This window comes from Thamnophis sirtalis, unplaced genomic scaffold (assembly GCF_051295495.1).
Source record: "Thamnophis sirtalis isolate CommonGarterSnake01/CBP01778 unplaced genomic scaffold, rThaSir2_p1.2 scaffold_4, whole genome shotgun sequence".
Classification (NCBI taxonomy): Eukaryota; Metazoa; Chordata; class Lepidosauria; order Squamata; family Natricidae; genus Thamnophis; species Thamnophis sirtalis.
The window spans coordinates 109,810,785-109,834,501 of record NW_028261384.1 but is presented as its reverse complement, the minus strand read 5'-3'; the positions used below and the strand labels follow the sequence as shown (position 1 = coordinate 109,834,501).

Genomic DNA, 23,717 nt, shown 5'->3' with positions numbered 1-23,717 from the left:
GTAAGTGGACTCTGGTGGATAAAATGTAGTTTCAGAATTGGGTATTGACAAATGGATTTATTCTTCTAGACTTCATCAATAAAAATAAATTCTTTTATCTGTCCAGAAATTCCTAACTGATTTCTGCAGTGTAAAAAGGGGAAATGTGAACTGATAATCAATACCACATACTGAAGGAAATCTATAAGTTAACTATTTTGTAGTTTTCTGATGTTTCATAAATAAATGTTAAGCTTTTGCTGCTAGCAGAATTTAGATGTGTATGTACTTGGTCTGATCTTGTTATAGGGATTGATTAGGGTTGCATTGGTAACAAACTCAACTGGAAGCAACCCAGCATTATTTTCTAAAAAATATAAAATGGAAATAGGAAATGATTTTGTGCCAGTAGAACTAGTCAAGTCCAACATGGAATTGTAGTCTTCAGTCTTTACATCAGTTTCCATCTTCATAAAATGCTTCTGGTTGTCTTTCACTCCCCAGCCTGAAAGATGGAATACAAGGCCAATTATTGGGAGGGAAAAGCACAAGCCACTCAGTCTTGTCGGGATTGAGTGCAAGCTTGTTCACACCCATCTAGACCCTAACAGCCTCCAGGCACTGACACATCACATCAACTGCTTCACTGAGTTGGCATGTGGTGGACAGATACAGCTGTGTATCGTCCGCGTATTGGTGGTATTTTATCCCATGCCGCCAAATGATCTCACCCAGTGGCTTCATGTAGATGTTAAACAGGAGGGGAGACAGGACTGAACCCTGCAGCACCCCATACTTAAGGGGCCTAGGGGTCGACCTCTGCCCTCCAACCAACACCGACTGCGACCTGTCCGAGAGGTAGGAGGAGAACCACTGAAGAATGGTGCCTCCCACTCCCACCTCCCGCAACCGCCACAGAAAGATACCATGGTCAATGGTATTGAAGGCTGCTGAGAGGTCAAGGAGCACTAGGACGGAGGCATGACCCCCATCCCTGGCTCTCCAGAATTCATTGATCAGCACAACCAAAGCAGTTTCCGTGCTGTAGCCAGGCCTGAATCCAGATTGAAAGAAATCCAGATAATCAGTTTCATCCAAGGACCGCAGGAGCTGAGAGGCCACCACTTTCTCAACAACCTTCCCAAGGAAGGGGAGGTTGGAGACTGGACAGTAGTTACTTAAAATGGCTGGATCCAAAGATGGCTTCTTCAGGAGGGGTCTCACCACTGCCGCCTTTAGGAGGGGCGGGAAGGACCCCTCCCGAAGAGAGGCGGTAACTATCATCTGGATCCAGCCCCTTGTCACCTCCCTGCTGTTCGCGACCAGCCAGGAGGGGTAAGGGTCCAGCACACAAGTGGAGGCACTCACTGTTTCCATGGCTTTGTCCACTTCCTCAGGTGTGACAAGTTGAAAATCAATCCATCAATGTGTAGGGGTTCGTGTGTGTGTGTGTGTGTGTGTGTGTGTGTGTGTGTGTGTAAGGTGTGTCACACAATTACACACACACACACACACACACACTTTCAACTAGTACAAACACTTCCTTGTTAGTAGTCTGGGCTTTATGGAAGTGTTGCATAAGGAGCAGGAGATCTCTCTGGAAATGTTAAATAAAAGTTTGTTAGTTTAAATATTCCTCTATTTTCACAACTGATTATAGTATATGTGACTCTTTGGAAAACAAAGTATTAGGATTAGGGTTAAGAAAATCCCTAAACACCCTTTCTAGAAATATTACTGTATAACTAATAATTAATACCTTGCAAACCATAGTTTTGTAAGGGCATAATTTGGTAACACATAATCAACTAAAGAAGTTGTATATTTTGAAATAATATAGATTGATATTTATAAAACTGATTAGAAATTATACTTGTTGTAAATGCTTTGTTAGGAATCATCCTATATTAAATTGAATGAAATTCATTTACTCTTGAAAGTGTAATAAGGGTTATTTTATATGCATCATTAATCCATCCATCTTCTGTTATTGGCCAAAGCTTTTGAGGGAAATTTTTTTTGAAAAAACAATTGCTAAAAATGTCTTAACCCTTTAATTTTTATTATTCAAGAAATGAAGGAAGAAGTCATCCTTTAATTTGATGGATATATCTCCTTACAAATCTGCTTAGGAAGAGGAAAGGGGATGTATTTGCTAATCCATTCTAGGAAGCAAAATATTTTGGGCTTCTCCTACACTGTGTTGAAAAAAACAGCTGAAACATGTTTTCACCCATACAGAATATTCTATGATGTTGAAAGGCAGATGACATTATATTATACTTCCTACAATATTTTTTTTAAGTCTTCATTCAAGATATGAGTCTTTATCCCTTTAGAATAATCTTCTCTAAATGTTTTGGAAAAATGTCTGTTTTCTATTGGCAATGATAAATTCTAACAGATACTATAAATTTTATTGTGGGAAGCCAATTACCCACCCCACTCCATCTTAGAAGAATGAAATATTTTGAGGAATATTTTTTTTAAAAGGGATAAAATATTTCCCCTAAAAGAGAAATAAAAAATATTAAGACAGAGAAGAAACAGAGACTCAGCTTCCTGCCCCCAAGCAGATACTGAGCTGGGGCAGCTTTGAAAAATGCAGATTTGATAATCCATTATTCCCTGCATCAAACTTTGAAAGGCAGAGTGATAGGATTAGCCGTCAACTCAAGATCTAAAGATCCAAACCAGGACAAAGCAATTAAACCATAATAGGAATTGCCCAACACCCTTTCAGAACATAAGGCTTTTCACTGCATCATCTCAGCAGTCCAAACGTCAGCCAAACCTGGGAGCTCAGACAACCTATAGAGCCAGCCATGACTAGGGTGACCAGACGTCCCGCATCTGGCAGGACAGGCATGATTTTTCATTATTTTTCCCACGTCCCGCCCGCTTCTCAAAAAACCCCGCTTTATTTTGGCGCTCGCTGGCTCCCCCGCCCATCATCAGCTGCCGCTAGCTGGCTCGTTCCATTGCCCCATCTATTCTATCTACACTAAAAATCTAAGCCAGCCCAGCCTACCGCTCACTGATTGGCCTGGACTCCAGCCAATCAGTGAGCTGGCTGGGATGGAAAACTTTAAGCACGCAAGAGGCGTGCTTAAAATTTTCCATCCCAGCCAGCTCACTGATTGGCTGGAGTCCGCTTAAGCACGCCGCATGAGTCGCGACTCTCACGAGTCTCCATTTCATTTTGCCTTCACCATTTGCTTTTGATGCACTGCCCTCGTGAGTAACTCCGGTGCCAGTGGGAATCGGGAGGCTTCGCCGCTTCGGGTGGGCAGCTGCGGCCTTTAGCAAGGGTTTTAGATTTAGATTTTTAAAGATTTTATTTATTATTTATAGGCCGCCTTTTTCCCTGAGGGGACTCAGGGCAGCTTACAATTCACGGGAGGGGGAGTGCAAGACAAAACATAAGACAATATGTGAGTAAAAAAAAATTAAAACAATAAAACGCAACTTTCATTCAACATTTGGGTGGGGCGGATTAGAATTTTTATCCCCAGGCCTGACGGAATAGCCAGATCTTAAGGGCTGTGCGGAAGGTCTGGACGGTGGTGAGGGTGCGAATCTCCACAGGGAGATCGTTCCAAAGGGTCGGAGCTGCTACTGAGAAGGCTCTCCTCCATGTAGTCACCAGTCGGCACTGACTGGCGGATGGAACTTGGAGGAGGCCTAATCTGTGCGATCTGATAGGTCGAAGAGAGGTAATTGGCAGGAGGCGGTCTCTCAAGTACTCAGATCCAATACCATGGAGGGCTTTATGGGTGGTAAGTAGCACCTTGAAGTGCACCTGGAGATCAACAGGTAGCCAGCGCAGCTCGCGGAGGATAGGTGTTATGTGGGCGAACAGCAGTGCACCCACTATCACTTGCACGGCCACATTCTGGACTAGCTGAAGTCCCCGGATGCTCTTCAAGGGCAGCCCCATGTAGAGCACATTGCAGTATTCCAGCCTAGAGGTCACAAGGGCTCGAGTGACTGTTGTGAGAGCCTCCCGGTTCATGTAGGGTCGCAACTGGCGTACCAGGTAAACCTGGGCAAATGCCCCCCTGGTCACAGCCGACAGGTGATGGTCAAAAGTCAGCTGTGGGTCCAGGAGGACTCCCAAGTTGCGAACCCTATCTGAGGGGTATAAAATTTGACCCCCCAGCCTGAGCGATGGAACACTGGCCAAATTATTGGGAGGGAAACACAACAGCCACTCGGTCTTGTCTGGGTTGAGTAACAGTTTGTTAGCTCTCATCCAGTTCTTAACGGCTTCAAGACCCCGGTTCATCACGTCCACCGCTTCATTGAGTTGGCACGGGGCGGACAGATACAGCTGAGTGTCGTCCGCGTATTGGTGGTATTTTATCCCATGCCTCCGAATGATCTCACCCAGCGGTTTCATGTAGATGTTAAATAGTAGGGGGGATAAGACCGAACCCTGCAGCACCCCATATGTTAGGGGCCTAGGGGACAATCTCTGCCCCCCAACCAACACCGACTGCGACCTGTCCGAGAGGTAGGAGGAGAACCACTGCAAAACAGTGCCTCCCACCCCCACCTCTCGCAGTCGTCGCAGAAGGATACCATGGTCGATGGTATCGAAAGCCACCGAGAGGTCAAGGAGAACCAGGATGGACGCATGGCCTCCATCCCTGGCTCTCCAGAGATCATCGGTCAATGCGACCAAAGCGGTTTCTGTGCTATAACCAGGTCTGAAGCCGGACTGGAAGGGGTCAAGGTAACTAGCTTCCTCCAAGGACCATTGAAGCTGGAAGGCCACCACCTTCTCAACAACCTTCCCGACGAAGGGGAGGTTGGAGACTGGACGGTAATTGTTGAGAACGGCTGGATCCAAGGATGGTTTCTTCAGGAGGGGTCTCACCACCGCTGCTTTAAGTGCGGCGGGGAAGTGCCCCTCCCGAAGAGAGGCGGTAACAACCGCCTGGATCCAGCCTCGTGTCACCTCACTGCTGTTGGCAACCAGCCAGGAGGGACACGGGTCCAGTACACAGGTGGAGGCACTCACAGCTCGTATGGCCTTGTCCACATCCCCAGGGGCAACATCCTGAAACTCAACCCAGAGATGGTCTGTCAAGTTATCTCCCTGTGCCTCGGCTGGATCTGCAAAGGTGGAGTCCAAGTCCGACCAAAACCGAGCAACTTTGTCCGCTAAGAACTGGACATAATCCTCAGCCCTACCCTGCAGGGGGTCCCCCATATCCCTCCTATTTAGGAGGGAGCAGGTTATCCTAAACAGGGCGGCTGGGCGGGACTCAGCGGACGCAACCAAGGTAGCAATATACGTTCTTTTTGCTGTCCTCAATGCCCTGATATATTCCTTGGTGCAAGTTGTTAAAAGTGCTCGGTTCGATTCGGACTTATCGGACCTCTACAGGTGCTCTAGGCGTCTCCTCTGGCGCTTCTTCTCCCGGAGCTCCTCGGTGAACCAAGGAGGCCTCCAGGATCCGCTGACCTGGAGGGGCCATAGTGGCACAATCCGGTCAAGGGACTCCGATGCTGCCGAGTGCCAGGCAGCAACCAGAGTCTCTGCCGAACTGTGGGCGAGAGTATCAGGAATAACCCTAAGCTCCGTCTGGAACCTCAGGGGGTCCATAAGTCGCCTGGGGCGGAACCACCTGGTCGGTTCCTCCTCCCTACAGTGGGGGTTTGGCCTCTGGAAGTCAAGCCTCAGTAGGCAGTGGTCTGACCACGACAGGGGTATGATCTCATTACCCCTCAGACCAAGATCACATGTCCACTGCTCCGAGAGGAATACGAGGTCGAGCATGTGACCCGTTGCGTGGATTGGGCCCCGAATTACCTGGGTCAAGCCCATGGCTGTCATGGAAGCCATGAACTCCTGCGACCCATCAGAGTGTTCACCGAGCGAAGGCAAATTGAAGTCCCCCAGGACCATAAGCCTGGGGAACTCAATTGCTAGCTCAGCTACTGACTCGAGGAGCGAGGGGAGGGCTGCTGCAATGCTGTTGGGAGGCAGGTACGTTAGCAGCAGACCCACTTGACCCTTGAGGTCCAACTTCACCAGCAGGGACTCACACCTGACAAGCTCCGGAGCAGGGATCCTATGAGGTGCTAAAGACTCCCGGATAACGATAGCCGCACCGCCACCCCTTCCCTGGGCTCTCGGCTGATGAAGCACCTGAAATCCGACTGGGCACATCTCTACGAGGGGGACTCCTCCCTTCCTGCCCAGCCAGGTTTCAGTAATACATGCCAGATCTGCCCTCTCATCTAAAATTAAGTCCCGGACGAGGGGAGCCTTGTGAACAACAGACCTGGCATTTAGCGACAACAGCCTGAGACCAGGGTCCTGATTACTCGCACCATCTGGCCTCGGAGAGGGACTCATAGGGCCAGAAGGAGGGATCTCTGTGATGTAGCGAGCCCTCCTTCTCCGGTAATGGCCAGCCCTAAAGTCCCCGCCATATCTGCCCCTCCCTGTTACAACCGCAATGCTCCGACCCACTCCCATGGCCGTGATCCCCCCAACCACCCCCGCATTCCCCGGCAGGTCCTCCGAATCAAACATACTCAAGCGCTCACACAGACAGTCCCCACATAATAATTAAAACACAAAAATACAACGGTAATAACAATAAAAGTGGGATCATTCACACGATCATATACAATCCCATACACTCAACATACCAAATTAAAAATTGCATAGGCACATGAAGTCCGTACTAGGCTTATGCTTCTGCCGAGACCGGTAGAGAGTCCGATATAACACAAGATGGAAAATATAAGTCCAAAGAGGCGTCCCGCCCTCTCCTCTTTTTAGTAGTAGAGCAGGAGAGAACAAGTCTTTGCGCCCAGGAGCTCCTCTTCCACTGGATCAGATAGAAGGGACAAAGTTCTACAATGTAGAGTAGGTGTGGGATTAATCCCGGTCGCAAGGGGAAAGAGCAATTCCCTACCCACGTCCTCTTTGTCCTCCACTTTTCTTTTCTGCAGGAGTTGTAGGTACAGGATGGTATGCACAGCTCTCGGCGAAGACGGAGATCAAAAAGCTCCATGGCCGAGCAGCAACAGCCAGAATGGCAGGGTGGCATATGTGATGGAACAGTTCAGGTAGGCAGCATTGTCTGGGAAGGCAAGCCGGGAACAGTCACAGATGGTAGTAGTAATAGTAGTGGCCACGGGGATCACAAGCTAAGATTGTAGAGGCCGGTCTGAGGTAGCAATAATAAGGTGGTAATTAAAGTCAGATGGTAATTAAAATTACAGATGGTTGCAGTAGCGGTTGTGGCCACAGGGGTCCCAAGTCAGGATTGCAAAAAGATTGTAAGATTGTAAAAGCCGGTCTGAGGCGGACTGAGGTGGCAATAGTGAGATGGTAATTAGAGTCAGATGGTAATTAAAGTCAGAAGCTGTGATGGAGGTCTGAGGTAGCAGTGATGAGATGGTAATTAAAGTCAGATGGTAGTTAAAGCCAGACGCTGTGATGGAGGAGGGGGGGGCAGGAGGGGCGCCAGGATCAACCACGGCAACGATGAAAAAGCCAGTCACATGGATCCATAGTGCGGAGTAGTAAATTCCCAACCCTGCCCACAACCACCAGGACACTGCCTCCAAGCACGGCGTCCCTCCGCGGCCAGACTCAGGTAGTGTTACCCCAAAAACAGACAAGCCCGATGATAGCCGTTCATGAGAGGGGGGCTGCCCGCCCACACAGCAGACCGCTCAAGTCGCAAGGTCGCTCAGGCCACAGCAGCACCCTCCAAGCACCCTCAGATGCAACAGGCAACAGGCAAAGCACCGTCCCGCTCAGCCAACGCCAACCCAAACTCAGCCAAGTTCATCCCCAGCTCTCTGAACTAGCCTATTCAGCTAGGAGCCGCTGTCCGTGGAGTGGGGGGGGCGCCCAACAATGCCGCGGGCCGCTCGAGACCGTCCGAAAATGTCGAAGCCATCCCCAGGTTGCCAGGGCAGTGCTTCCCAAAATAAGCACCCCAACCAAGATCGCTTCAATTTCTCCTCACGGAATTTTCGCCCTGTCAGGGTCTGGCGTTCAGCGGGCTCAATTCTGAGGCGATTTCAGCTCTCTTCCAGCGAAAAACTCAGGCAGCCATCTTCCCCGCGCCTTCCCTTGCAAGCTACTCATGAGAGGAACTGGGGGGGGGGAACCGGGCAACCTGAGAAAGGGGGAAGAAGATCATCCCTCCCCGCAACTCCCTGGATTTTGGAAGCTGGGTGTGTGTGGAAGGCGGGGTTTTTGAGGAAAGCGCTTGGCTGCCCCTGTTAGCCACAGCCCCAGACGGAGGAGTGGAGCCCAAGCTTTCATCGCCGTCCCCACCAGTCACAGCGGGGAAGCCGGCATCGAGTTTTCGGTGACTCCAAGGTGCGCTAACTGAAATGCGATCTTCCTTCAGTCTCTGCTTGGAGCCTCTGGGATGATCGTTGGCGGGTGGGGGAAGCGAGGGCGCAGCTGAGCCGGGGAGACAGAGATGAGAAGTGAGGGCTAAATTCAAAGCGCGCTGAAGAGAGAAAGCAAAGCATCCCCAAAGCGAAGGACGGGCGGGAAGTGCTTGACCAGCATGTGAGAAGGCAGGCTGGAAGTGGCTGTGGAAGGGAAAAGAGACAGCCACGTGTATCGGTTCTCCTTGCAGTAGATAAGGGAGGTTCGTAGCAAGAGTCTGCCGGCAGGTAGGCTTGGGCGGGGCGAAGGCCTCAGGTCAGGGGAGTGAGAATGGGTGGGGAGGATATGGAGCCAAGCCCGGGGAAAGCAGCGAGACTAGCGGCGAGGAAGCCACGGTGCCTACCCTCCAGCTCAATGGATACCTGGCCAGTAAACTCATGGTATGGGTGAGGGTTGGCCGGCTGGGGGTGGGGGTGGCTGCTGCCGAGGCCTCCAGCCTTGCAATCCTGGGTGGGGAAGGCGAAGGTTCGCTCTGGAGCTGCAGAAGACCGTTGCACTGGGAGGCCTCCGCCCCAGGGATCCCCTGCTCCACCCATTCGGATTAACCCCAAACCCAAAGGAGCCTGAGCGCAGGGGTGCAGGCCAGGGAAGATGGGGTTTGGGGGCTCGGAGGAGGAAGGGGCGATCTCCCCCTCTTTTTGTCTGTCCCGCTGCAGAGCTCCTCCTGGGGGAGGGGGAGGCGGTGAGTGCGCTGATCCCCGTTTGCAAGAGAAGCGCCACTGCCCACCCAAAGCCTCCCGATTCCCACCTCCGGAGTTACTCACTCACATGAAGCTGCCCGCCCTTCTCTTTTTCTTTAAACGAGCTTCAGTTTCCGGGGGGGGGGGGGAAAGCTTTATGTACCAGGATTATTGAGTTCCTCGTCAATTGAGATCCGCCCACGATCAGGGGCAACTGAAGCACCTGCAAAGGCGTCACATCACCACCACCCATGTTCACGAGGCGCCAGGCATCGCAGGGCACAGAGGAACCCAGCAGACAGATGGGAGACGGGGGGGAGGAAGAGATCCCGCCCAGGGTAAAAAGAGGGAAAAGCGGAGAGCCTACCCTGGATGGGATCTCTTCTTTCCCCGGTGCTTTCCCCGGGCTCGGCCATCTCCATTTCCTCCCCGCCAATTCTCGCTCCCCCGACCTGAGGCCTTTGCCCCGCCCAAGCCTACCTGCCAGCGGACCCTTGCTACGAACCTCCCTTATCTACCGCAAGGAGAACCGATACACGTGGCCGCCTCTTTTCCCTTCCGCAGCCACTTCCAGCCTGCCTTCTCACATGCTGGCCAAGCGCTTCCCGCCCGTCCTTCGCTTTGGGGATGCTTCGCTTGCTCTCTTCAGCGCGCTTTGCATTTAGCCTTCACTTCTCATCTCTGCCTCCCCAGCTCAGCTGCGCCCTTGCTTCCCCCACCCGCCAACAATCATCCCAGAGGCTCCAAGCAGAGACTGAAGGAAGACCGCATTTCAGTTAGCACACCTCGGAGTCACTGAAAACTCGATGCCGGCTTCCCCGTGTTTTGTTTGTAGCAAAGAATAAACTGACAGTTGGTCGGAGGGAAGGTGGTGGTGGTGGTGGAAGCTGAGTGTCCAAGGAAGCCAACCCAGATGGGCATTGCAGGGCGCAGAGGAACCCAGCAGACAGACGGGAGACCGGGGGGGGGAGGAAGAAGAGATCCCGTCCAGGGTAGGCTCTCCGCTTTTCCCTCTTTTTACCCTGGACGGGATCTCTTCCTCCCCCCTCCCCCAGTCTCTCATCTGTCTGCTGGGTTCCTCTGCGCCCCCCAACTGGCAACGGTCAATTCCAGACCCTCTAACTGGTAAATAGACCTGAGGCCATAAGTGGAATTCCTCCAGCAGGAAGGATTTGAACTTTGGGGTCCAGCAGAGGAGAAAGTAGGCAAAAAGTGAGCAGAATTCCAGAGGGCTGATCCAGACACAGCTGCGGCACGGAGGGTAGTTCTTGCGCTCCGAGCTAGCCTACCCGCTTCCTCTTGCCCATCGAGAACTCAGAGGCAGGCAGCTGCTGAGAAGTCTTGGGCTTGGAGACGGAGCACGCTTCCCTCCGGCCTTTTCCTTCTCAGCTCTCGGGCTCTGGCAGTCTCCGGCGCTAGAAGCTGGGTGGAGCCCTCACGTGCAGAACTTCGGGGGGAAATGCGTGGCGGCGTCCAGCTGAAGAGCGAGGCGCGCTTCAGGGCACTGCAGGCCTGGGGAGTGGGGGAGTGGGAGGAGCACTGGTGGTTTGTTTTGGGGGTGGGGGGTGACAGGAAAGGGGGTGACTGCACGGAGAGGCTCAGAGGCGGATACACCTGGCAGTCAGTGGGGATGGTGCCGAGAGGGGTTGCGCTGGAAAAGACCGTGCAAGCTCTCTCTCTGTGTTTTGGTGGAAGGACAGCAGTGGAGGGGAGGCGTTTTGTTCCGAGAACGGGCTGCTCGGCGAGATGAAAGGCTCCCTGAGAAGCGAGAGCAGCGAAGAGGTGGTGCAGTCACAGAATTCCCCGATACTCGCTTTTTTAAAAACCCAGCCTACCTCGTAGGGTTGTTGTTATGGGGCTAGACTAGTAAAGGCAGCCTCTCTCCCGTTTTCGAGAAAAAGTAAGGATGTCCATCTGGTAGAACAACCACCTGTGCAATTTGGTGGCGATCCGCGAACGTTCAAGCCATGTAATGCGTGGGAAGGCATAAAATAAAGTTAGCATACTTTAAGTGAAATAGGCTTTGATTATGTTTAGGTTGCATTAGCTAAAATGTGCCAATACCATCCTTGTTGGTAAGAATTGTTGTCATGTTAGAAGAATGACTAAGGCTGACAGCCTAATCTACTCTGTATTAAATAAATAAAATGGATGGAAGGAAATGAAAGAATACAGAAAAGGTTTGTGAGGAATTTAGTGGCCTATGGATGAGAATGGTGGCTGTTTAGTAAGAAAATCTGTTTGGAATGTGCATATATATTCATATGTCGCCATAGCAAAATAATAAATAGAAATAAAAAAGCATGATTGGTTTTTACTGTTTTTGATGAAAGTGAGAGGATTAGTGAAGGCTTGGCGCAGCAAGGATCCCACTATCTTACTATTTTATTTTTCTTTATGTACACTGAGAGCATATTCACCAAAGACAAATTCCTTGTGTGTCCAATCACACTTGGCTAATAAACTATTCTATTCTATTTTACTCTACTCTATTCATTTCTATTTCAATTCTAACAAGGAGTTTAGCTTCTCTCTCTTGAAAATGTAAGCTGGCATAAGGCATTATAATGCAAGCCTCAAACAGTTCATTTAGTGGCCAAAGTTACAATGGCATTGAAAAAAGTGTCTGATGACCATTTTCACACTTAGCGACCGTTGCAGCATCCTCATGGTCACGTGATCAAAATTTTGATGTTTGGCAACAGATTCGTATTTATGATGGTCTCAGTGTCCTGGGGTCATGTTTGACAAAATATAAAATTTTTAATCAAGCGCCCCCCCCCCCCCGGTCAATGGTGTCCCTCTTTACCAATCTGAAAATCTGGTCACCTTAGCCATGACCCCAACGTAACTCCTACAACAGTCAAAATAATACATGTTCTTGCACAGGAACAGAAATCCCAAATAAAAAGCTCAGAGAAGATATAACCCTCCGCCCACTCTCAACTTCATTTGGCAGCTGCCCAGAATTACCCATGTAGTTCTGCTTCATAATTAAACCATTTTTCCAATCAGCCTCCAGCCTACATTTTGTCTCCAGTACCTTTCTCATAGATTGGAACTGAACCAGATGGATATTCTCCCCAACATTATATTTGCAGGTTTATACTGAAAATCCATCTGGAGAGAGTTAGGATATACTGATAGGATAAATTCAAATCACATTATTTTTTCTTTCCAGACAGTTTTTATAAATTCTGCTAATATCCAGAGTCTACAAAATAATAATAATAATAATAATAATAATAATAATAATAATAATAATAATAATAATAATAATAATAATAATCCACGTGGTGATACTGATAGACTATATCTGCCCCGAAAATCAGGTGGCAGAGGATTATTACAAGTGAAGCAAACAGTTGAAGAAGAAAAACATGCACTGGCTGATTATTTAAAAGACACTCAAGAACATCTATTAATCGAAGTAAAGAACAAAAATCTACTGAAGGCCCAACAGACAAAACAAGAATACAGAAAAGATGTGATAAAATCAAGAATGGAGAGTTGGCAGAACAAAGCACTGCATGGTCAATTTCTGGAAAAAATAAAAGATAAAGTGGACAGTGAACAAACTTGGTTATGGTTAAAAACAGGTACATTAAAGAAAGAAACAGAGTCACTAATCCTGGCTGCGCAAGAACAAGCTATCTGCACAAATGCTATTAAGGCCAAAATCGAAAAATCCTCTGATGATGCCAAATGCAGACTTTGCAAAGAAGCTGATGAAACTGTTGATCACATACTCAGCTGCTGTAAAAAAATCGCGCAGACTGATTATAAATTGCGGCACAATTCAGTAGCACAAATGATCCATTGGAATTTGTGCAAAAATTATAATATTAAAACAGCAACAAACTGGTGGGAACATCAGCTTGAAAAAGTCACCGAAAATCAGATGGTCAAGATCTTGTGGGATTTCCGTATACAAACCGACAAAATACTGGCGCATAATACACCAGACATCACACTGGTTGAGAAAAATAAGGTCACAATCATAGACATCGCAATACCAGGTGATAGCAGGGTCGCCGAGAAGGAACATGAAAAAATCGCAAGATACCAGGACTTAAAAATCGAAATTCAACGACTATGGCACAAACCAGCAGTGGTAATTCCAGTGGTAATTGGCACACTGGGTGCTATTCCAAAAGCACTGGAATTACATTTAAAACAGTTAAAAATTGACAAAATCACCATCAGTCAAATGCAAAAAGCCGCACTGCTTGGATCTGCACGCATATTACGAAAATACGTTACGACGTCCTAGGCCCCTGGGTGGGGCCCGACTAGTAACCAATGCCAAATCCGGCGAAACAACTGGCCGCTGTGATACAATTGTATAACAATAATAATAATAATAATAATAAAACCAACAGAGTTAGGAAAATTTTGAAATCTAAATTGAATGGTGGAAATACAATCAAAGCCATAAATACCTGGGCAATACCAGTTATAAGATACACAGCTGGCATAGTTAACTGGACACAAGCTGATTTGGACCTTTTGGACCGAAAAACCAGGAAACTAATGACAATGCACTACAGTTTACATCCACGTAGTGATACTGATAGACTGTATCTGCCCCGAAAATCAGGTGGCAGAGGATTATTACAAGTGAAGCAAACAGTTGAAGAAGAAAAACATGCACTGGCTGATTATTTAAAAGAAAGTCAAGAACATCTATTAATCGAAGTAAAGAACAAAAATCTACTGAAGGCCCAACAGACAAAACAAGAATACAGAAAAGATGTGATAAAATCAAGAATGGAGAGTTGGCAGAACAAAGCACTGCATGGTCAATTTCTGGAAAAAATAAAAGATAAAGTGGACAGTAAACAAACTTGGTTATGGTTAAAAACAGGTACATTAAAGAAAGAAACAGAGTCACTAATACTGGCTGCGCAAGAACAAGCTATCCGCACAAATGCCATTAAGGCCAAAATCGAAAAATCCTCTGATGATGCCAAATGCAGACTTTGCAAAGAAGCTGACGAAACTGTTGATCACATACTCAGCTGCTGTAAAAAAATCGCGCAGACTGATTATAAATTGCGGCACAATTCAGTAGCACAAATGATCCATTGGAATTTGTGCAAAAATTATAATATTAAAACAGCAACAAACTGGTGGGAACATCAGCCTGAAAAAGTCACAGAAAATCAGATGGTCAAGATCTTGTGGGATTTCCGTATACAAACCAACAAAATACACCAGACATCACACTGGTTGAGAAAAATAAGGTCACAATCATAGACATTGCAATACCAGGTGATAGCAGGGTCGCCGAGAAGGAACATGAAAAAATCGCAAGATACCAGGACTTAAAAATCGAAATTCAACGACTATGGCACAAACCAGCAGTGGTAATTCCAGTGGTAATTGGCACACTGGGTGCTATTCCAAAAGCACTGGAATTACATTTAAAACAGTTAAAAATTGACAAAATCACCATCAGTCAAATGCAAAAAGCCACACTGCTTGGATCTGCACGCATATTAAGAAAATACGTTACGACGTCCTAGGCCCCTGGGTGGGGCCCGACTAGTAACCAATGCCAAATCCGGCGAAACAACTGGCCGCTGTGATACAATTGTACAATAATAATAAAATTATTTTTTTAATTTTTTTTAATTAATGGCACTATCAGTATTGAGACAATCATTTGAGCTAAAAGAGTCAATTGATTTTTATGTGATTATTGTGCTTTATTTATATTACAATAATGCCTTCTCACTTTTTATTACCATATTCTTCATGTCAGTTTTAAAAGACATACATTACACATATAAGAGCTTTGTCCATATATGCAGGAGATCATACCATAAAAGTCAATGCATTAGATCACACTGGTTCTGCTCATTTTCTTTGAAAAGAATAGTACACTTGAAACCACAACTCTGTCTTATGACATATCTCATACTACCTTTAATTCTCTGTGTCTAATATTTAAATATTTAATATTTAAACATTAAATAGATTTTCTTATTCCTCTACAGCTATAGATCTTATTTTCATTGAGACATAGAAATACAAAATGAAACTAAACTGACCAAGTTCATCATACTTGGAAACATGCAGGAAATCCATCTTTTTCTCTTCACTGGATTCTTCATCATTTATCTTTTCACTGTGGTATACCTTCAGTGTGGAATACTTTCATTATCCTAATGACATTGGTGAACCAGAAACTTTGAAATCCCATGTATTTCTTCCTTAGAAATATTTCTTTTCCTTTTATTTTGTGGGTATTGAGCGCCTTTGACATCTATGTTGCCATTTGCAATCCGTTACACTATACACTGATTATTAGCAAAGAAATTTGATTCCAACTGCCTACAGCATGCTGGGGCAGTGGCTTATTCATTTTAGTAGTAGATACCACCTTTGCTTTCCAGTTACTATTTTGTGGCAACAACCACCAGGATGCTTTCTACTGTGATACTGAGATTTTCATGTGAAGATACTTCTTTCAATCAAGTTATTTTGCTCTTTTCTCCGTTGGTTTTTTCATAGCTTAGACTCCTTCTGTCATATGGCTATATCATTTCAACCATCTTAAGGACGCACTCTTCTGAAGGGAAGCAAAAAGCCTTTTCTACCTGTTTCTCCCATCTCACAGTAGTCCTTTTATACTATGGAAGTGATATTTTCACCTATTTGAGCTCAAATAACAGTCTTTTCTCAAACCAAGCTTAGCTTATTCAAGAAATACACAGTATTTTCACCCCCCCTTTTCTTCCTATCCTATTTTATTCCTATTTATAACTTAAGTGATATATAGCTTAATTTTTACATGTGTGCCCAATATAAATCCTACCCACAAAATAAGCCCTAAATTAAGACTCCACCCACTCCAGGGTGCATGGGTAAAAATCAAGCTAGGGTGGGGATGGGGGGATGGAGTTGCTCTGCTACTTACCTTCAGACATTTGTAGCCAGGACTCACACATCCTGACACCTGCCTTGCCAGCCCATTTTCTTCTGTAGCTGGCAAGGCCTGTAAGGCTCTCCTAAAGGCCTCTGCAGCCAACTGATCCGGAGCACTGTCATCAGCTTCAGAGGCCTTCAGGAAAGTCTTGCTGGCCTCAGAAAAAAATCCTGAAGGCCTCTGATAGCAGAAAGGAGGCTGCTGGGGGCGGGACATGTGCAAATTAAGTGAGTCAGTGGATGATTACCATCCCAGATATGGGTTGCTGATGGTTTGGCCCAGTTCGGCTGGACTGGTAGTGGTCCGGAGCAGCTGAGAAATAACTGGTATCAAGGCTCTTTTGGCCCACCCACCCACTGCACTCTGTTTTTATGGCAAAAGGCAAATTGCACATGTGTGCACAATGTGCAGTGTCTGCACAAACCCCACAATCAGTTGGTTGTCTCAGGGATGGTGAATTGTGCAGGTGCACACAGCGCAAGTCATTTACGCATGATGGAACATGCTCATGCGTGGTCTGCAAACCAGTAGTGACAGTAAGTGTAATTCACCACTGCACCCGCCCCCAAAATAAGATCTGGTCATATTTTGTGGAAAACATGGTAAGTATCTAAAGCAGTAATGGTGAACCTATGGCACGTGTGCCACAGGTAGTATGTGGAGCCATTTGTCAGGACACACGAGGCGCTTGCCCTGTCAGCTGGCCAGGGTGCATGTGCACCCTGGCCAACTGAGTTCACCCTTTTTTAAAGCCATTTTTCACCCTCCCCAGTCTCCAGAGGCTTTATAGGAGCCTGGGGAGGGTGAAAAGAGCTTCTCCTGCCCCCCCCCCCCCCGGTGGCCCTCCAGAGGCTTCATGAGCTTTCCTGAAGCCTCCAGAGTGCAAAAAATTGGCCCTATGGGCAAACCGGATGTTTGGGAATGGACTTCCAGTTTGCTAGGAGAGTTGTTTTGACTGCTCCAGAGGCTTCAGCGAAGCCTCCTGAAGGTTCCTGAAGCCTCCAGAGGGCTTCCAAGGGGGGGCAGGGAGGCCGTTTTCACCCTCCCCAGGCTCCTATAAAGCCTCTGGAGCCTGTGGAGGGCAAAAAAAGCATCCAAAAAATGGGGAATGCCTGTAGTGCGCACATGCGCACTGGGGGGTTGCACATTGCATTATGGGTGTGGCATGCTCACAACCCATAACTGCGCTCCCCCCACTTTTGGCACACAAGCCAAAAAAGGTTCGCCATTGCTGATATAGAGCATCATCATAATCATCCTTTTAAAGCCTTAATTTTCAAATTTTATATTGTCTGAATATAATTGATTCTTCTCATTCATCATGTCCTATCTGCTATCTATCACTTTGTTTATACTTTTTGTGTATAAAGAAAAATCCCAGAAAAAAAATACTCTTCTTTCTAAGTAGTTTTTAAAACTGCCAGATGGAATATAGTCTGGATTTCCAGGAAGGAGGGGCTGCATTCCACAGGTGGAAGAGAAGGTGAAGATTAGACAGTTTCTTTGAGAGGAAAATGGTCAAGACAATTCCTACCGAAAAGTTTTCAAAGTGTATCTTTAGTGATAACAATAATTGCTTTAATTTGGCTATATTTCTGCCTATAGATGAGGAACTGCTTTGAAGTAATGTAGCGTGTCTTTCTTGAAATTTTGAGTCTGAAACAAATATTCTCTGTAGCATGTGGCTTCTTCATTGTCATCATTGCTACAAGACTCAAGAATTAGCATAAATTCTGTTTGGCATAATTTGTTTAAACTAGAAGTTCCACTTACTTGTTATTTAATGGTAAGTATCTCTGAGGAATGAGAAAAGCTAATAAGGTTGGAAGAACCTCAAGAGATTTGGTTTATTTCTGCACTTTAAAGAAAATACAAATTTATCTTATTTAAAAGAGGTTTGCATCTTAATAAAAGTTGTATCCATATTTAAATCTAGAAGAGACTGCAATTGTCTGCTTTTACTCAGAGAGGTGGTGATAAATAGAAGATGATGAATAGATAGGTGACAGGTACTTTTGAAATATTTAGAACAAATGTAAGTACCCTAGCTTCTTATCCAATACAAAACATTTTTTCTTATATAAAGAGGGATTTCTGTTCACAAATGAACTAAGAAATTGAAGAAATCACCGTGCATATACTAGAGAGAGGAATGATTTTAGAAGATTTGGAACAGTCAAATATTTTGTTTTATTTTTTACTGTTTTAAAAAATTCGGTACTCTATTCCTTATTGCTATATTGTTGAAAATGCCTCAAAGACCTAAGATAACGAGATACACAGTCAATAGAGGCAATGAAAGCTGTTTCAAATTTTATGCAGAGGATAATCCAGTTTTAGCAACTTACTTGCTTGAATTAATGACATAAGAAATAAAAATGGATAACTCCCAAACTATTTTGAGTGTTTGATGCCATAATGCTTATTTCCCTTGTACATATTATATTGAAAGTATAACTATGTTATATTTCATCTTTCTATTGTTTTTAATTTCATGTACGGTATATAATATTTAATCTTACCAAAATGGATTTTCTTATTCTATATAGGAATAGATCATATTTTGATTGAGACATGATGGTACACAATGAAACCAGATTGACTGAGTTTATCATACTTGGCTTTAGAAATCTGCAGGAAATCCATCTTTTGCTCTTCACTGGGTTCTTCATCATTTATCTCTTCACTGTGGTGTGGAATACCTTCATTATCCTAATGACGGTGATGGACCAGAAACTCCAAAACCCCATGTATTTCTTCCTTGGAAATCTTTCCTTTCTGGACATTTGCTATACAAGCACCACTATCCCCCAGATGCTGGCTCATTTACTCTCAGAAAAAAATAGCATTTCCTACATAGGTTGTGCACTTCAGGCATATTTCTTTTTTTCTTTTGTGGGCATTGAGTGCCTCCTGCTTGCCGTGATGGCCTTTGACCGCTATGTTGCCATTTGCAATCCTCTACGCTACACATTGATTATTAGCAAAGAAATTTGTCTCCAACTGGCTACAGCTTGCTGGGCTGGTGGCTTTCTCAACTCAGTAGTACATACCACCTTTGCCTTCCAGTTACCATTTTGTGGCAACAACCACCTGGATGCTTTCTATTGTGATATTGCTCCATTGCTGAGGTTATCATGTGGAGACACTTCTCTCAATCAAGTTCTTTTGCTCTCCATTGGCTTTTTCATAGCTTGGACTCCTTTGGCATGCATCCTTCTTTCATATGGCTACATCATTTCAACCATCTTAAGTATGCACTCTTCAGAAGGCAGGCAAAAAGTATTTTCCACATGTTCCTCCCATATCACAGTGGTCCTTTTATACTATGGAAGTGCCCTTTTCACTTATTCAAGGTCAAATAACAATAATTCTTCAAATCAAGCTAAACTTATTCCAGTAATATATAGTATTTTAACCCCACTTTTAAACCCTATCATATATACCTTACGCAATAAAGATGTAATGAATGCCTGGAGAAATGTAATTAACAAATGATTAAACTTTTTTTTGTTAAAAGCTAATGGTTTCCAAGATGGTCTTTCCAATTAAAATGAATATTTAATTATATTGTGAAACATGCAGATTCTGATGTACTTATGTATATCAATGTGGACTGGTTTTCCCAACATTTACTGTAATGTGTTTATTTATTATATTTATTCCAATCTGAAACTTGATTGTTCATCTTAAAGAATGATAATTTAGTTCATAAAAATGCCTACAGACAATTCTTGCAGGGTTAGTTATTCAAATATTTTTTCCCACGTGTATTTGGAACAGATTTTTTATGCCATCACTCGATTATGTCTGTGAGAACAGAAGAGTAGTCTTGAGAAATAAGACTAAAATATTTTAACTGGTTAAAATTCTTTGACTAGGCTCACACCTACAGAATTTAGAGGAATATTGACTTTGGCTCTTCTATTTAGTGCCTGGTATTTAGAAGAATGCTAATGGTAATAGTGTATGAAGCATTATGATAAGCACATTTTCACATTAAAATTCAACTTTGCAGCATCTGAACTTAACAATCGTTCCTCCCACTCCTATGTTCTACCTACTATTTTGCGGATATTTTTTATGACTATATCAAATCTCTGGAAAAAAGTGATCTGTAGTTGCTAAACCTGTGAGATGTTCCCCATACATGTGGCTTCATTATTCCTATCATTACAAAACCCAAGTATTACCACAAATACTATTTGGCATAATAAATTTAACCTGGAAGATCCAAATAACTATTATTTAATGGTATCTATCTCTAAGGAATGAGAAAAGTTTGTAAGGTTGGAAGAATCTCAAGGGCTGTGTCAGCATGTAAACAATATAATTTCTTCATTAAAATATAGTTGCAGTTTAATAAAAGTAATCAATAAGAGGCATTATATGTAGCTCAGGGTTGAAGTGAGAGATCCTTGGTGTTAGCTGAGCTTGGTTATTTTCTTGCAGACATTTCATTACCAAACTAAATAAGATGATCAGTAGCCCTAGAACTGATGGTGTTATGTAATCTGGATGATGAAACATCTGCAAGAAAATAACCAAGCTCAGAGAGCACTACAGACCTTCAAGAAAAGTTATTCCCATATTTCAATTCTACATTATTATGTACTATAATAATACAAGAGATTGTGATCATCTACTTTTATTCAAAGATAGATAAGAGATAAGTAGATGATAGACACATCCGAAATATTTTCCAAATGTAAGAATACTAGCTTCCTATACAATATGAAACATACATTTTCTTATATGAACATGGAGTTCTGTTCACAAATCAATAAAAAATAGCTGAAATCATCATGTATATATGTGTGAGGTGATGCTACATATGTATTTGATTTTAGGGAATCTGAACATTTTTAAATTTATTTATTTTTTGCAGTATTTTAAATGTTTTGCATTCTATCTTGTATGGTTATTTTTAGAGAATGACTCAAGGATTCAAAGTATAATAAGAAAGATAACCAATGTAGTAAGTGAAAAATGCTTCAAAATTTATATAGGATAATTCTGATTTTAAAAAAATTGACTTATGTAGCTGATAGAATAAAGAATAAAAATAGATAACTTCAAATTGTATTTGTGTGTTTATGGCATATAGTTTTAATTTTAATAAAGTGTCCATAGCTTTAACTGATTAGTAGATCCTTACTAACTCTTAATTATAGGAAAATGTTTTTTTTTAAAATGTCAAAAACAAAATAAGTTTTATCTCTGGGAACCAAAGTATTCATTAATTTCACTGCATTATAGAATATTAAACATGTAACCAAACATTCTTATTGTTGCTATTATATTTTGATTTCATGACAATTGACAAACAATTGAATTAAATAATTTGTGGCTCAACATATCATTTCATTTTTATTGAAAGCAAACTTGACTGATCTTATTTCATGAACATTATGAAACATTTTTCTTTATGGTACATTGCCATCTGAGTAACTTTGGCCCAATCACTTTCTCTCAGTTCTTAGGCAATGGCAAACCATTTCTGAAATACCTTGCAAAGGAAACTGCAGGGACTTATCCATGCGTCTTTGTAATTTAAATAGGAAAAAAATGATATCATACAGAAAGTCCTCAATTTACAGTCACAATGTAATCTTGTAATTTTGGACATAAGTCATTGCCTAAGTCACATCCACATGACTGCCTCACTGATTGACCACAATCCTAGCTATCCCAGTTGCAGGATTAAGCAATCATGCAGGTCATTAAGTGGAGCATTGGAATGCCTCAGGGTGTATAAGAGGTTATGGGGAGCCCCAAATGAACAAGCTCTACTCCTTGGAAGCTGTGATGGAATATAGTAAGAAGGAGATGCCAGTCCTGCAGTTTAAGGTTTAGGTTTTTTAAGGTTTTAATGGATTTGTCGCCGCCCAATCCCGAAGGACTCCAGGCGGTTTACATAAAAACAATTAAAAAAATATTAAAAGAATTTAAAATACAAGACAAAGCGAATTAAAAAAGACATGCACTCAATCTTAATGGAGCTGAAGCTCAGTCAAAGATCAGCAGCCCCAGGCCTGCCGGAACAGCCAGGTCTTAACAGACTTTTGGAAGGCCGAGAGAGTGGTGAGTGTCCAGATCTCAGGGAGTAGATCGTTCCATAGGGCTGGGGCAGCTACAGAGAAGGCTCTCCCCTGAGGAGCCACCAGATGACATTGTGTAGTCGATGGCACCCAGAGAAGGCCCACCTTGTGAGATCTTATTGGGCGCTGGGAGGTATGTGGCAGGAGGCGGTCACGGAGATATCCAGGTGCTAGGCCATGTAGGGCTTTAAAGGTGATAAGCAGCACCTTGAAGCATGTTCGGAGACCAATAGGGAGCCAGTGCAGCTCACAGAGGATAGGTATAACATGGGTGTATCTAGGTACACCCAGTATCGCTTGCGCAGCTGCATTCTGGACCAATTGTAGTCTCCAAACACTCTTCAAGGGCAGCCCCATGTAGAGCGTGTTACAGTAGTCGAGTCTTGAGCTAACGAGGGCGTGAGTGACCATTTGGAGTCCTTTCCGGTCCAGGTATGGCCGCAACTGGTGCACCAGGTGAACCTGGGCAAAAGCTCCCCTGGTCACAGTTGACAAATGGTGTTCTAGTGTCAGCTGCGGATCCAGGAGAACACCCAAGTTGCGGACCCTCTCTGAGGGATGTAAAATTTCACCCCCCAGGTTTAAAGGTGGAATATCTGGACTATCTTTGGGGGGCAGCATCCAAAGCCACTCGGACTTGTCAGGGTTGAGCGCAAACTTGTTCATTCCCATCCAGACCCTGACAGATTCCAGGCACTGGCACATTACTTCCACCACTTTACTGAGTTGGCACGAGGTGGACAGATATAGCTGGGTATTGTCCACATACTGGTGGTATTTAATCCCGTACCGACGAATGATCTCACCCAGCAGCTTCATTTAGATGTTAAATAGGAGGGGGGACAGGACCGAGCCCTGCGGCACCCCATATTCAAGGGGCCTAGGGGTCGACCTCTGTCCTCTGACCAACACCAACTGCGACCTGCCAGAGAGGTAAGAGGAGAACCACCATAAAATGGTGCCTCCCACTCCCACCTCTTCCAGCCGCTGCAGAAGGATACCATGGTTGATGGTATCAAAGGCCGCTGAGAGGTCAAGAAGCACCAGGATAGAGGAATGTCCTCTATCCCTGGCTAGCCAGAGATCATTGGTCAGTGCGACCAAAGTGATTTCGGTGCAGTAACCAGGCCTGAAACCAGACTGAAAGGAATCTAAATAATCTGCTTCATCCAAGGTCCGCCGGAGTTGGGAGGCCACCACCTTCTCAACAACCTTCCCTAAGAATGGGAGGTTGGAGACTGGACGGTAGTTTTTAAGGGCCACTTAGTCCAGAGCAGGCTTCTTAAGGAGGGGTCTCACCACTGCTTCCTTCAAAGGTTGCGGGAAAGACCCCTCCTGAAGAGAGGTGTTTACAATCCTCTGGTTTGAGCCTCGTGTCACCTCCCTGCTGGTCAAAACCAACCAGGAAGGACACGGGTCCAGTAGACAGGTGGCCCAGCCAGGTTTCAGTAATACATGCCAGGTCTGCCCCCTTGCCTAATAGTAAGTCCTGGACGAGGGGAGTTTTATGGACCACAGACCTGGCATTTAGCAGCAGCAGCCTGAGACCAGGGCCCTGGCTTCCCATGTCACCGGGTTCCCAA

General features: G+C 44.8%; 1 protein-coding gene across 1 annotated transcript; it reads left to right on the top strand.

The window, feature by feature from the left end:
* The first annotated feature begins 18,607 nt into the window (after positions 1–18,607).
* On the top strand, positions 18,608–19,531 carry LOC106548687 (olfactory receptor 5V1-like). Its single transcript, XM_014066115.2, has one exon. It carries the CDS (start codon positions 18,608–18,610, stop codon positions 19,529–19,531), a length of 924 nt encoding a protein of 307 aa, XP_013921590.2.
* The last annotated feature ends 4,186 nt before the right edge of the window (positions 19,532–23,717 follow it).

Bases quoted from the DNA above. Each gene is read 5' to 3' on its own strand.
- LOC106548687 (XM_014066115.2), top strand. From the start codon at position 18,608: ATGATGGTACACAATGAAACCAGATTGACTGAGTTTATCATACTTGGC.